Consider the following 15,605-nt stretch of genomic DNA (forward strand, 5'->3'; position numbering starts at 1 on the left):
CTATTAATGGTGTTTTCTAGAAAATGCAGTGCCGAATTCGGGGTCTAGAAAATGAATTGAGCTCAGCCAAAGCAGAGATCAACCAAAAGGAGCAAAATGCATTGCTGCTGAAAGAAAAGCTGCGCTCCAGCACTGCCGAGGGTGAACTTTCTGAGATGAAGGTTAAGATGGATGAAAAACAAAAACGTTTCGAGACAGCACTGAAGGAAATACAGACACTCCAGGTAAGTTTGCTCTCCAATATTAAGATAAGATATATTGTGGAGTCTGCACAGTAGAAAACAGGAGGGGAGCGCGCAAGGACTGCAGGATTGAGAAGCCTATGGAGCCTTCTTGAGTGTTGTCATATCAAGGTGCCAGAGCTGCAGGGTATTCTCAGCATTGACATTGGACATGTCCAACCTCTGGACCCACATCTATCTCCAGAATGGGGGCGGGGGGAGTTTTTCTCATAATGTTCTGCACGTGAAATCTTCCTTATTGGTTAAGAGTTTTCATGCAGCGCTAGTGCAGTTTTACGGTATTTTTTTCCGGGATCGCTAAACATTAAAATTTTGCTTCATCGGTCTTTACACATCCGTCATAACTGTGACTTTAGGGATTTTCTTTATTGTATTTTTTTAATTTTTAAATAAGGAAAAGGTATCCAAAGGTGCAGCACCATACAAAGAAGAAATTGACTGCCTCAAAAATCAAGTTGTCAGGGTTGAGATGGAGAGAATGAAGTTGTCAAAAGCTTCCGACCAGCAGTAAGTACATGAGGCCGGGTTTTGCTGTGACTGGTACATTATATATTTTTTTCTTGGAAGCGTCATGCATGAATGTAAATGAGTTTGTCTGGGACTAGCAATACATAAACATGTACTTGTGTGCATTCCTTAGGATTGCATCCTTGAAATCTAGTATAGAAGACAAAGAGGCGAGCTTACGGAAATTAAGAGAACAGCTCAGGCGAACACAAAAAGACATCGATACTTCAGGTATGCAAACTGGGCTTGAACCTTGGTGGGGGCATTACATGAGAATACTAGAAAAATGTACTGTATATATGATACAAATTTATTTTTATTTTATTTTTTCAGTGTGTTCAGAAAATACCAGCAGTTCCTCTCAATACCCTCTGACATGCGGGGGTGGAAGCGGCATTGTGCAAAGCACGGCTATGCTCATACTTCAGTCAGAAAATGCTGCATTAAAACGAGAGATTACACAGTACAAGAAGAAATTGCATCAGCTCTCAAGGTATGACGGCTTTAGACAAATATGGAAGGAGTGGGGCACTGGTTGTAAGTGTCTCAAACTACACCCCTCAGACCATATATCAGAGAAAAGGCTTCATAAATGCAAAAAGATCTCCAACAAAAGAACCAGCGGACTGTGGTGCCGCAGTGCTTCGTTGGTGTTCATTAGCAAGGCAGACCGACTAAACGGTGAACTCTTCCTTAGTTTAATTAGAGCCCGCTGTCACTCATATGGTTGTGCGGTACTTAAAAGGGTTTTCTCATTTCGGACAATAGGGCGTATTGCTAGGATATGCCCCCATTGTACTATAGGTGCGGGTCCCACCGCTGGGCTCCGCACCTATATCGAGGACGGAGCCCCGAAAATGAAGGCGTGCGTGCGCAGACTCCCTCCATTCATTTCTATGGGGCCGCCGAAAATTGCCAAGCACTGGCTCGGCTATTGCTGTCTGTCCCATAGAAATTAAGGGCACGCTCCTATTCCCTTCTATGGGAGAGGCGGGGATTAGCGCTTGGTGGTCCTCCAGCCACAGAGCTCCCTGCTCTGTTCTCCATATAGGTGTGGGTCCCGCACCTATCAGACAATGGGGGCATATCCTAGCGATATGCCCCCATTGTCTTTGATGGGAATACCCCTTTAAATAGCCGCTCAACCGCACCATGTGGTCGTGCCCTAAGACGGCGCTGCTTGAGTGAAGTCTAAACATTAGGGTATGTTGGTATATTCTGGATCTGTCTGATACGATGAACCTCATTTATCAAAAAAACTACCAGAAAAATTGCCCCGGTTGACCAGAGCTACCAAACACGTCACCGTTTAAATGCTTATTTCCAATAAAGACGTATATGACATATCCATAGTAGACAGTATACACCAAGTCGAAGTTTACATGAGCAAATTTGTCTTGTATGGTAGCAACTGCTGATAAAACATATTAAAGTTGTCCTGTTAAATTAATAAACATACCTGCTCTTAAAGGGGTTGTCTCACTTCAGTAAATGGCATTTATCATGTAGAGAAAGGTAATGTATTGTGATTGTCCATATTGTCTCCTTTGCTGGCTGGATTCATTTTTCTATCACATTATACACTGGTCGTTTCCGTGGTTACGACCACCCTGCAATCCATCAGTGGTGGTCTACTTTCATACTATAGGAAAAAAAACGTCAGCCTCTCTGGTGGCTGTGACCATGGGAGCGCACATAGTCTGGTGCTTTTTCCTATATTGTGTAAGCACGGCCACCGCTGATGGATTGCAGGGTGGTTGTAACCATGGAAACGAGCAGTGTATAATGTGATAGAAAAATGAATCAAGCCAGCAAAGGAGGCAATATGGACAATCACAATACATTAGTAAGTGCCTTGTATTAACTTTCTCTACATAATAAATGCCATTTGCTAAAGTGAGACAACCCCTTTAAGCTATCCTGGAAATTTATAATGGAGAATGGCTGGCTGATAATCCAATTATGGCTGCCTAAATATTGATAAATGACAATATCCAGAATATGTTAAACAGCAAATGTAAATATACCATGAAATCGAGGTTAAAAAACACCATATTGGCTAAAAAAAATTAATACAAATGGGAAAAAAATATTGATACAACTATAAAATTCTGCACAATCCTGGTCCAAGTAAAAGTAGATTTATGCCACGAGAGGAGAGAGACAGAGCAGACTTGGTTCTCTGGGATTCTCGTATTGATGTCCTTTCCTCAGGAAAGGAGGTCAATGTGAGATTGGCAGGGGTCCGACTCCCAGGAACCCGCCGATCAGCTGTTTGAGGAAGGTGCAGTGCTAGCTGGAGATCTGAGCACCGCAGCCTCCTCACGGCTCACCAACCGCCTCACCGTACATTGTATAGCCGCTGTGCTTGGTATTGCAACTCGGCCACATTCACTTAAATGGGGGTGAACGGCGCCTAGGCCACTGATATAAGAGGATGTCACATGGCCTAGGAAGAGGGTAGGTCATAAATAAAAAAATAAAGGGGTTGTCAAGGATTTTTTTTAACTGAAGCTGGGATAATACTAATGTACTATTCCACAGCTTACACTTTCATCAGATTGCATATTTCGTTTATCACCATTATAGGGTATGTCAGGAGATTTGTAGCTATGAATCTGGCTGACCTGTGTTGGTCCTATGTTCATGTCTCCAGTGCTGAGAAAAATGATATTTTAATATATATGCAAATTGGCCTCTAGGAGCAACGGGGGCGTTGCCATTACACCTAGGGATTGACAGGGCCAGACAGTGACAGAGCCAGTTGTGATCATGTTTACAAAGTGCGGGGGGGGGGGGCAGTTGTAGAGAGAGAGAGAGCAGAGCCACTAGGTGTAAAGGCAACGCCCCCGTTGCTCCTAGAGGCTCATTTGCATATAATAAAACATATTTTTTCTCAGTAATGCGGGCACATATGAACATGGGACCAACACAGATGCCTTCAGCTGCCAAGTGCACATGTAACAGGTCAGCCAGTTTAATAGGTACACATCTGCTGATAGATTATCACAAGGACCCCAAGATATACATCTGTTGTACATCTGTTTGGCATGTTTTGATTTATTGGTATTTATTAACATTTCTGCAACTTATTTTTAAAAAAATACTTGGGTTATCATTAGAGATGGGCGAATTTCATATTTTGAAATACGTTCATGCTTCGTTTGGTGGTAAAAGCAGGATTGCGTTATCTATTCCGTTACCACGGACCAGAACACAATTCTATGACTGAATGCATAATAGAATGCCTTTAGAGGCATTCCGTTATTCATACCGTCATAATAGAAGTCTATGGGCTGCAAAACGGATCCGTCCCGTTTACGTTATGCAGGGCAGGACTCCATTACATACGTGACCCATTCCTCTCTGCATCTGAACTTTTAAACAGCTATTGTGGTTTACAAAAATGCTGCTGCTACTACTACTACTACTACTACTACAACTACTACATTTGTTTTCTCCCTTCCTTAACAGGAACATTTCATCTCGTGAAGATGAACTTAAAAAGCTGAAGGCCGGATCTTCTGAAACATCTACTACCCTCTTTAGTTCATTGCATCAAGATGACATGTTTCATAGTAGTACTGATCCTTACAGAGGAAGATCAGTTTCCCCAAGAAAGTCAGAAATGCCAACTTCCCATACAGCGTCACCTGGCAAAACTGGCATTCCTAGACCAGTTTCCCCAAGAAAGTCAGAAATGCCAACTTCCTACACAGCGTCACCTGGCAAAACTGGCCTACATAGAAAGCGTGTATTGTCTCCAAGTAAGACTGAGGTGCAGAGACCTCAACCAATGTCCCCGAATAAAATGGACCGACACAGTGTTCCTGCCATGTCTCCAGGAAATACTGGCCTTTATAGAAAGCGTGCCGTCTCTCCATTCAAGACAGAAGGACCCTTGTTCAGCACTTTGACATCACCCTGCAAAAAGCAAAACTTGCCAGAACAAACAGCAGACTCTCCTAAAGATAAATTTTTTGATGCAAAGTCAAGATCTTTACCTTATGGCCCAAGCAAGTTTTTTGATAACTCCTCCCTTGCCATTGGCACTTTAGCAGGTAATTAAGCTATTAGCCCTTTATTGCCACGTGTATTTGTATACAAGCGGTTTAATGTAGAAGACTGTGGAGCCTCTTCTGTTCTCGTTGACATTGTGCTGCCTCAGAAAGACGAGTTGTTAGGCAGTACTTCCATCGCAGGGCTGTCTCTTCTTCTACCCTCTCCTTACACGTCTGGTTTTGTATTCACCATGTACCGGTAATGACCATTTTGGAGCATCTTTTTTCTTGTCATTATGCCATTCCTTTATTATTCCTATGAGAATGATTTACTAGACATCTAAAATAAAGGTCCATTACTAGTTATGAGTGTGTCCTTGCACAGTCTGAGTGCTGCCGATGTCAGGCGGTGCAGGGACAGACCCCCAACTGGTAACACTCCGATGGACCTTTATTGTACATTGCTGGCAATTAATTCATAAAGTTCTAGATGGAGCAACATAGGAACCCACAACATGCGGTTATATGAAAAGATGCTCCAGAACTATTACATGGGGAATGCAGGTATTTAGTAAGACCTGTCAGGAGAGGTGACAGGTCCTCTTTGGAGCTAAAAGGTCACTAAACCTTTAAAAGGTTTATCCTGCATCATTGTGTTTAGGGCAGTTTTTGGTATAGTAGTTGACTTCTAAAATGGATATAAAAGTGCTTAATGCTGTCAGAGCTGCAGCACTCATCCAGCCAGGACAGGGTAGAGCGGGAATGCCCACCTGCGGCCCTCCAGCTGTTTCAAAACTACAACTCTCAGCATGCCTGACAGCCTACAGCTAATAGGGCATACTGGGAGTTGTAGTTTTGCAACAGCTGGAGGGCTGCAGGTTGGACATCCCTGGGGTAGAGCAACACACTGGGGCAAGTTTTAGTTCTAAAATGTAGACTGTGTAAACTTAGAAGGGCGGTCTATAGCTGTGCCGAATTTATGGCGGCTGCTGAGTGATAACTGTGGGGCAAAACTAAACACGTTTGTCTGTCGTTATACCACCAATTGGTTGGCTGACTTTGCAGCAGAATTTTTTGCCAAAATGTTGCCACATTTTTTGGCTCCAAAACACCCCCCAAACAAGCCAGCGGTGCACAGTGTGCTGTAGAGTCTGATTTGTGTGATTTTTATCTTCGTGTACTCCTCCTGACGCAGTGCCCTGGCAAACCAGCAGTCCTCTCTATTATGTGCGTGAACGCGGGAGTCCTCTCGATGCATTTTACTGCTGCTTTGTGGGAGCATTATGTTGAGATACAAGTGAGCATGAAAATAAAAATAACGTGATTGACACTATACAATACTTCTGTTTGGGGGAAGGGGGCGCTTTTCAGAGCTGACAGATTCACTTTAAGCCCCACCCTCTCCCGCCAAGCCATGACCCCCTCTCCCACCAAGCCATGCTCTCTTAAAGGGCTTCGGTCACCCCCCAAAAGTTTTTTTATTTTTATCTTTAGGCTAATTAAAATCCTTTATACTGCGATTTTTCAATATATAGGGCTCTTACCCTTTTCTGTTGTCTAGTTTCTTTAAAAACGGCACTTTAATAATATGTAAATTACCTACGTCCTACTTGCTGGTAGCCGCAGCATCCTCCTTTAAAAAAAAGCGCCCCCTCCTCTTGCTGGTTGACAGGGCCTGCGAGTGCTCTCCGACTGGCCCTGTCTGCAATTCAAATCCCGCGCCTGCACCTCATTCGGCGCAGGCGCTCTGAGAGAAGGACGCTCGCTTCCTCAGCACTCCCTCAGTGCTCCTGCGCCAATGACGTCACCTCTAAACCCGAAAGAGAAGACGTCATCGGCGCAGGCGCACTGAGGAAGTGCTGAGGAAGCGAGCGTCCTTCTCTCAGAGCGCCTGCGCCGAATGAGGTGCAGGCGCGTCCTACTTGCTTGTAGAGAGGTAATTTACATATTATAAAAGTGCCATTTTTAAAGAAACTAGCCAACAGAAAAGGGTAAGAGCCCTATATATTTAAAAATCGCAGTATAAGGATTTTAATTAGCCTAAAAAAATAAATAAAAGACTTTTGGGGGGTGACAGAAGCCCTTTAACAAGCAAGGCACTTGCTTCAAAAATCTGTGTGCGACAAATTGTGGCACAAATTGCGTCAGAATTGAAATTGGTTAATCTGGACAATTAAACCCAGGGGTTTCTGGGACCTCAAGTGTTAACTGTCACTTTTTTGGACACGTCGTAGTGATGTGTCAGGTCTTAAACGGTGGAAATCTTCACGCCGAGACCCCTGCCAATTGCAAAATGTCTCTTCCTCCTCATTTCAGCTATTAGCGGTGGTCTCCAGACACCAATTGATCAAAACTTTTGATATGTCCTAATGACATGTCTGCACTTTAATGCCTTAGGATAGGCCATCGATATTTCATTGTCTGGGGGCCTCGTGGCATCATCACCAATCGGCACAATGAATGGGAACTCAATGGAGCGCCATAGCTTCATCCTGCCCGCTGTAGTTACAGTTTTATTCCACTAAAGTTGCAGCATAAGGCTTTGGCTATAGGAATATGGTCAAAGGGTATGGATGAGATTATATTAAAATGTATTACCTATATCATTAACAGATCCACGTACCTCCCCTTCCGATAGCAATCCTTGTGTAGAGTCAGGTAATGGTTGTCAGATGTTTTCTTTCTGCGCTCTTTATGTCAAGACCTCACACGTACGTACGGTCACCTCCTGTCCCCATTGTCATCATGGAGGACACTGAGATAGAGTAACGCAGTTTTGGTCTGCATCTTTGCCTTATCTACAGATTTTATATTAGCACCATGGAAGTAGTTGCTACTAGTGGCTTATATGGAACAAGAGGAAGCGGTAAACCTTCTGTTGGTGAATGTCAAGTAGATGCAGTCATAGTATTAGCATTTCACCCCCAATCCCACCTGGTATACAGTTTTGTCATCAGTGTGATATGGTGCCCTATTGTTTGAAGCCAATACATGACACATGGATGATGGATTCAAAGTAGTTGGTCTTGACATAAAGAACGTGATCACACTACACGTTTGGGGTGTACCATACAGATGATGTGGGTTTTATTTCACTTTTGAGATGCACATGGAAATTTTAGTCGTATGAAATATTATGCGCTTGTTTTATCCATCTTACATTCCACAATTTTTTTTCTGGAGTATTTAAAGGGTTTCTACCACCTCATTTTGACCTAATTAGCTCTCGGACACTAGCGATCTGCTAGTGTCTGATCTACCTAACTGCTATTTCTCGCCCAATTCCTTGGGGGACACAGGAACTCTTGGGTATAGCTTATCTCCATAGGAGGCGTGACACTAAGTAAAAGACTGTTAAGCCCCTCCTCCAGCAGCTATACCCTCAGCCTGGAGAGAGAGACTTCCAGTTTTTTGCTTAGTGTCAAGGAGGCAAGACACTCTCTGCACTGCAGAGTTGTCTTGTGAAGACTTAGAGTTTTTAATTTTTTTATTTTTACTTTTTTTCACTTGGATTTTTCCACAGGGACAACAGAGTCGCAGTAGACTTCTCTGTTTTCCCGGGGTTGAGCTGCACCAGGGCCGGTTATCCGCCCTGCTGCCTCCCCCACAGAAGAAAAGGAGGACCAGGGCAGCTCATGCTCCCCTGTATCCCGCCAGCACTGGGTCGCCCACCTGCAAGCCCCTCTCCAGCTACTGTCACTCTGTGCCAGTGGCTGAAGGGGCGTCCCAGCTGGATGGACTAGAGGGTGAAGACGTCGCAGGTGAGGTGGCTAGTGCAGCCGTTCCGCTCCCCTCCCCCTCCCCCCCTCCCTCTCTCCCCTCTCCGGAGGGTTCGGTGCTCCTCTCTGACTCCCCTTTACTGATGGCCTTGTTGCAGGCGCGATTCGGCGGCCGGGCGCCCTGCTTTGTCTGGAGCGGCGCGGCGGCAATGATTCATGGGGGAGACTTGTTTGAGGGCGGCCGGGTATGCGACCGCTGTGCCGTTGCATGGCAGGACGCCGACTCCCGGCCCTCCTCCTTGGGCTCCTACCTTGCTTCCGCTCGGCGGGGGCCATTCGGGGGTCCTGTGATGGTGGAGCGCGGGTTTTGAATCGCGCGCGCGCGCGCGATAATTTTTTCGGCGGGGGGCGGAGTTTCGGACCGGCCAGCGCTGGCTTGATCTTCATTCAGAGGCCGCACGACTTTCTTCCCGCGCCTCTTTAGTCCCGCCCACTCTCGTGCCGGCGTGCTTCTGGGAGCTCACTGCAGGACGGACCGTTGCTCTGATTGCACACCGCCGCTCTTCTGCTGCTGCAGCTTCCTTCTGTGACCTGGTAGGACTGTTGACCCTTCCTCACTGTAGCCCCCTGGCCTGGACTCGGGTTTTTTTCTTTGCTTCTACCAACATGTCTGACCCCTTAGTGCCAGTGGGACCTTGGTACCATACCTGCACCGCATGTAAGGCGCCCTTTCCTCAAGGGCAGTCTGATCCGCATTGCTCGCTTTGCAAAGACCCATCGCAGGGTCCGCCATCTGTTGTGTCACCCCCTGGCCTCTTGGATCCCCCTGACTGGGCTAGATCCCTCTCCCAGGCTGTGGTTAGTCTCACTAGCGTTGTGGGCCGACTTGCAGATGCGTTGCCCTTGTCGCAGCCGGATGATTCCCCTGCTGGGCCCTCCGGGTCCGCTGTCCTGGCCGACCCGTCTGAGTCTCTCTCTGCAGGCGATTCCTCTAGAGCCCGCCAATCCCAGAAGCGGCCTAGGGTGGATCACCGGTCATCCTCGGATGCCTCGGTATCCCCCCCAAGGGTGCGTTCTCAGTCGGGCCCTTCCTCCTTGCAGGATTTGCCCTCTGAGGGGGAGCTGGTTGATTCCGATTGGGATATGGATTCGGCGCTGCCTTCAAAGCTGGCTTCTGCTGTGGGCCACCTTATAAACAGTATCCGTGATACCTTTAAAATTCGCGATGATCCTCCTGATCCTGAGAAAACCAGTGTTTCCTTCTTTCGCCAGAAACAGGCTTCGGCGGTTTTTCCCCTCCATGCTGACTTTTCGTCAGTGGTTTCTAAGGCCTGGGCCCGTCCTGATGCACGGTTTACCCCGCCAAAAAAGTTGGATGTTTGTTATCCGTTTCCGGCGGATTGCATCACAAACTGGGCGTCTCCTCCCAAGGTCGACCCCCCTGTGGCCCGTTTGTCCAAGAGCACGGCTATTCCCGTCGCAGATGGTTCTTCATTACAATCCACTGAAGACCGCCGTGTAGAGACCCTTACAAAGGGTATCTTTTCGGCCTCCGGATCCGCACTTCGGCCAGTCTTTGCTTCCGCTTGGGCGGGTAAAGCGGTTTCAGAATGGGCATCTCAGCTGGATCTGGAGCTTGAATCTGACGTCCCTATTCAAGACCTCCGTGCCCTGACTCAACTTATAGTTCAGGCTGGAAAATTTGTATGCGAAGCATCCCTGGATGCAGGAGCTCTTATTGCCCGTTCATCTGCTCTGGCCGTGTCGGCTAGGAGAGAGCTTTGGTTAAAGGTTTGGTCGGCGGACGCCGCGTCTAAGCGGTCTCTTACTAGCCTTCCTTTCTCTGGTGCTCGTTTGTTCGGAACCCGTTTGGATGAAATCATTTCGGAAGCCACGGGGGGGAAGAGTACTCATCTTCCCCAATCCAAAGCTAGGAGCTCCACTCGTGGTCGTCCCTCGTTCCCCCGTTTCAGGTCTTCTCGTAGGGCTTCCGCTCCTCGCTCCGCTTCTGGTCCGTCCACTAATCCTGTCCAGGACAGGCGTAAGAAACCCTTTTTTCGGACCCAGCCCTCCTGGCGCAAATCTCAACCTGCTCGCGCTCCCGCGACCAAGCAGCCCCCCGCCTGAAGGTGCGCCCCCACCCACCCGGGTGGGGGGACGTCTCCTCCTGTTCAGGGACTTCTGGCAGGCGCACGTCTCCGACGCCTGGGCTCTCGAGGTTGTGTCTTCCGGATACAAACTCGAGCTTGCGTCCCTTCCCCCAGTTCGGTTCTTTCGCTCTCGGGTTCCCCGGGATTCCCGAGGGGCGGCCGATTTCTTTGCTGCCGTTCAGATTCTTCTAGACAAAGGGGTCATCATCCCGGTTCCCATGGGAGACAGGTTCAAGGGGTTCTATTCGAACCTTTTTGTGGTCCCCAAGAAGGAGGGTTCGGTGCGACCCATTCTGGATCTGAAACGACTGAACCGCTTCCTTCGTCTTCAGCGGTTCCGGATGGAGTCGCTCAGGTCGGTGGTGGCCTCTCTGGAACAGGGGGAGTTCCTGGCCTCCATCGACATCCAGGACGCCTACCTTCACATTCCAATCGCACGGTGTCATCAGTGCTTTCTGCGTTTTGCAGTGGGGTCCGAACACTACCAGTTCGTTGCCCTTCCCTTCGGGCTGGCGACGGCCCCTCGTGTTTTCACGAAGATCCTGGCCCCGGTCCTCGCCTTACTTCGTTCCAGGGGAGTTTTTCTGCTTCCATATCTGGACGATCTCCTGATCAAGGCGCCTTCTCTGTCACTGACTTCAGCCAGCGTGGATCTCTCGCTGCAGACCTTGCGCCAGTTTGGTTGGGTTATCAACCTACCCAAATCCTCTCTGGTTCCCTCCCGGCAATTGGTCTTTCTGGGGATGCTGCTGGATACCGATTCAGCGGTGGTTCGTCTTCCGTTGGAGAAGCGCCTGCTCCTCCATCGGTCGGTTCGGAGCCTTCTGTCCCACCGCCGTCCTTCTTTCCGGTTCAGCATGCGGGTCCTGGGTCAGATGGTGTCCTGCTTCGAGGCGATTCCTTACGCGCAGTACCACTCCCGCACCTTTCAGACGGCCATTCTGTCCGCTTGGGACAAGTCCCAGGAGAGTCTGGATCGGCATTTTCCCCTTTCCCCCCAGGTTCGTTCCTCTCTCCTCTGGTGGCTGCGGACCCCTCTTCAGGGGAAGTCCTTCCTGCCAATGACTTGGCTGGTGATTACCACCGATGCCAGTCTGCGGGGGTGGGGGGGAGTGTTTCCTCCCCGGTCCGTCCAGGGCACTTGGTCTCCGTCGGAGTCCAGACTGCCGATCAATGTTCTGGAGCTGAGAGCCATTCTTTTCTCGCTCCGACACTGGACTTCGTTGCTGCAGGGTCGCCCTGTTCGAGTCCAGTCGGACAATGCCACGGCTGTGGCGTACATAAATCACCAGGGGGGCACTCGCAGCGCGGCGGCGATGAGGGAAGTGTCTCTGATCCTTCGCTGGGCGGAGGTTCATGTTCCGGCCCTTTCGGCCGTATACATTCCGGGGGTGGACAATTGGGCGGCGGATTTCCTCAGTCGGACGACGATCGACCCGGGGGAGTGGTCTCTGCACCCCGACGTCTTCGAGTCTCTTTGTCTCCGTTGGGGTCGTCCGGACGTGGATCTCATGGCCTCCAGATTCAACTACAAACTTCCCATCTACGTGGCCAGGGCCAAAGATCCGGACGCTTACGGCGCGGACGCGCTCGTCCTCCCCTGGACGGAGTTTTCGCTCCTCTACGTGTTTCCGCCCCTGCCTCTTCTTCCGCGGGTCCTTCGGAAGATTGCGGCGGAGGGCACGCCAGCTATCCTGATCGCCCCGGACTGGCCGCGTCGTCCGTGGTACGCCGACCTTATGTTGCTTCTGGCAGACGCTCCCTTGCCTCTGCCTCTCAGAGAGGACCTCCTCTCTCAGGGGCCGATCTTCCACCAGCATTTAGGGTCGCTACGTTTGACGGCGTGGCTATTGAAACCGCGGTCCTGACGCGGCGGGGGTTTTCGGCTGACGTGGTCCGTACCATGATTCGTGCACGAAAACCGGCCTCGGCCAGGATTTATTATCGTACCTGGCGGGCCTATTTGGTTTTCTGTGAGGCCTTGGGGACTCCCCCTCTGAGGTTTTCCCTTCCTACGGTTTTATCCTTTTTGCAGTCTGGTCTGGCTCTGGGCTTGGGTCTCAGTACCCTGAAGGGTCAGATTTCGGCTCTTTCGGTCCTTTTTCAGCGTCCGCTGGCTCCGCTCGGTCCGGTTAAGACCTTTCTTCAGGGGGTTGCTCACTGTGCTCCCCCCTATCGCCCTCCTGTTCCTGCTTGGGATCTCAACATTGTGTTGGCGGCTCTCCAATCTTCCCCTTTCGAGCCTCTGCGCAAGGTTTCCCCTCGCTTGTTGTCTTGCAAGGTTTTCTTTCTCGTCGCTATCACGTCCCTTCGGCGTGTGTCTGAGTTGGCGGCTCTTTCTTGCGTGGAGCCCTTCTTGGTTTTTCACCAGGACAAGGTGGTTCTCCGTCCTGTTCCGGAATTTCTTCCGAAGGTGGTGTCCGCCTTTCACCTGAATGAGGATATTGTCCTTCCTTCTCTGTGTCCGGCCCCGTCGCATCCCCGGGAGCGGGAGCTTCACCGTCTGGATGTTGTTCGGGCTCTCAGGATCTACCTGGATGTGACCAGACCCTTTCGGCGTACGGATTCTCTGTTTGTGGTTCCGGAGGGTCCGCGCAGGGGACTGGCGGCGTCTAAGGTGGTTGTTGCCCGCTTTCTCAAGATGGCTATCATTGAGGCTTACCGTGCTCGGGGCAGGGATCCGCCCTTTGGTGTTACCGCTCATTCTACCAGAGCGGTCGGGGCTTCCTGGGCTCAGCGTAATCGTGCCTCGGCTGAACAGCTGTGCAAGGCGGCCACCTGGTCTTCTTTGCACACGTTCACCAAGTTTTACAGGGTGAACACTTATGCCTCGGCGGATGCTGCTTTGGGCCGCTTGGTCTTGCAGGCGGCGGTGCCTTGATGTTTACGGTGCCTGGTTCGCGTTTGATTGTGGTCCCTCCCTGTTTGTGGACTGCTTTTGAACGTCCCAAGAGTTCCTGTGTCCCCCAAGGAATTGGGCGAGAAAACGAGATTTTTGTATAACTTACCAGTAAAATCTCTTTCTCGCTCTTCCTTGGGGGACACAGCGCCCGCCCATTGTTTTTTTGTTGGCCTTCGGGTGTTTTTTTCTGGCTTGTTGGTATTGGTTTTGGTTACTCCTTGCCTTTGTCTTGCACTACTTGGGCACATAACTGGAAGTCTCTCTCTCCAGGCTGAGGGTATAGCTGCTGGAGGAGGGGCTTAACAGTCTTTTACTTAGTGTCACGCCTCCTATGGAGATAAGCTATACCCAAGAGTTCCTGTGTCCCCCAAGGAAGAGCGAGAAAGAGATTTTACTGGTAAGTTATACAAAAATCTCGTTTTTCAGACCTTTGTGTGGATCCGTTTCACTAAAAAACAAACTTTTATTGATATGCTAATGAGCCTCTAGGTGCTATGGGGGCGTCTTTTCAGCACCTAGAGGCTCGGTCTACTCACACTGTATGCCGCCCCGCTCGTCCGTCAAGCCCGCCCATCTCCTCTAGAATGCCATCCTCCATCTCAGCCAGCGGACGAATTCTCGCGCCGTGCGTGTCTGTATTCCGCGCAGGCGCAGTGAATGTCTGACCGCTCCCTGCACAGACATCTCCACTGCGTCTGCGCCGATTACGTCAGAGTGCTCCGAGGAACAGATGCCGCAGGCGCAGTGGAGATGTCGGCGCAGGGAGCGTTCAGACAGTCACTGTGCCGAATACAGACGCACACGGCGCAGGCGCGAGAATTCGGCCGGTAAATGAGATGGAGGATGGCATTCTAGAGGAGATAGGCGGGCTTGAAAGACGAGCGGGGCGGCATACAGTGTGAGTAGACCGAGCCTCTAGGTGCTGAAAATACTCCCCCATAGCACCTAGAGGCTCATTAGCATATCAATCAATTTTTTTTTTTTGTGAAGCGGATCCACACAAAGGTCTGAAAATAGCAGTTAGGTAGATCAGACACTAGCAGATCGCTAGTGTCTGAGAGCTAATTAGGTCAAAATCAGGTGGTAGAAACCCTTTAATTTCATAAGTGTCCCATACCCTTCCATATACAATCTGCTGTGCAGAAGTGCTAATTTGTGGTATCCACGTCAACAATATTTGCACCTAGACACGGGCTAAGTGTCTGGAACGAGCAATCATACAAATGTTTGTTCTCAATCAGTTGGTATAAAGGTGCCTATAGTTCACGTTACCATGGCCTCAGGATACAATATTTTCAGCATACAATGGTCTTTTCTGAGCCATAATAACTTGAAACCAGACTCATCATACAGTGCCTCGGACACTGACGATCTTTGGCATGTATCCTTAAGGCTGAGTTCAGACCTGAGCGTTTTACAGCGCGTTCCTACGCGCTGTAAAACGCTCAACAGGCAAGAACCAATTATTCCCTATGGGAATGGCTCTCACCTGAGCGTTTTACAGCGCGTACGATCGCGCTGTAAAACGCCCGACGCCCCAAGAAGTACAGGAGCTTCTTTGGGGCGTCTTGTCGCGTGTTCCCGTACATAGACTTCAGCGGGAACGCGTGACAATGGGCGTTCGTTTGTCTCTGTATGCTCGATTGCAAACGCCGTACATTCGCGCATACAGAGCGTACGCTCAGGTCTGAACCCAGCGTAAAGGGGTTGTGCACTTTGTTTTGGATAGATCCTCTGGATAGAGCAGCTTCTGATCGGCAGGGGTCCGACACCCGGGACCCCCTCCGATCAGCTGTTTGAGAAGGCTGCGGTGCTGATGGAGCGCTGCTGCCTTTTCAAACAGCTGATCGGTGGGGGTCCTGGGTGTCGGACCCCCACCGATCAGAAGCTGCTCTATCCAGAGGATAGATCATCAATTAAAACAAAGTGCAGAACCCCTTTTAACTAGAAGATCCAACCAATGTTACCATGGCCATTTCACTAGTACTGGTTGTCTAGTAATGCCTCTCTATGGGGGTCCTACATGTCCTCTACTGCCCTCTGTCTGTGCCAGGATGAGCACCTCCTTTTGGACACCCATATGA

General features: G+C 49.6%; 1 protein-coding gene across 3 annotated transcripts in view; it reads left to right on the forward strand.

Annotated features, from left to right (window-relative positions):
- The window catches only part of LOC122944233 (centromere-associated protein E-like), a 152,396-nt gene that overhangs the window by 131,429 nt on the left and 5,362 nt on the right, over nt 1-15,605 (forward strand). For all 3 annotated transcript variants that reach the window (XM_044302462.1, XM_044302471.1, XM_044302479.1), the window contains 5 exons: nt 21-224; nt 637-749; nt 883-980; nt 1,083-1,242; nt 4,224-4,810. In XM_044302462.1, the coding sequence (XP_044158397.1) occupies nt 21-224; nt 637-749; nt 883-980; nt 1,083-1,242; nt 4,224-4,810 (1,162 nt within the window). The remainder of the gene's footprint in view (nt 1-20; nt 225-636; nt 750-882; nt 981-1,082; nt 1,243-4,223; nt 4,811-15,605) is intronic.

Source organism: Bufo gargarizans, chromosome 1, assembly GCF_014858855.1.
Source record: "Bufo gargarizans isolate SCDJY-AF-19 chromosome 1, ASM1485885v1, whole genome shotgun sequence".
NCBI lineage: Eukaryota > Metazoa > Chordata > Amphibia > Anura > Bufonidae > Bufo > Bufo gargarizans.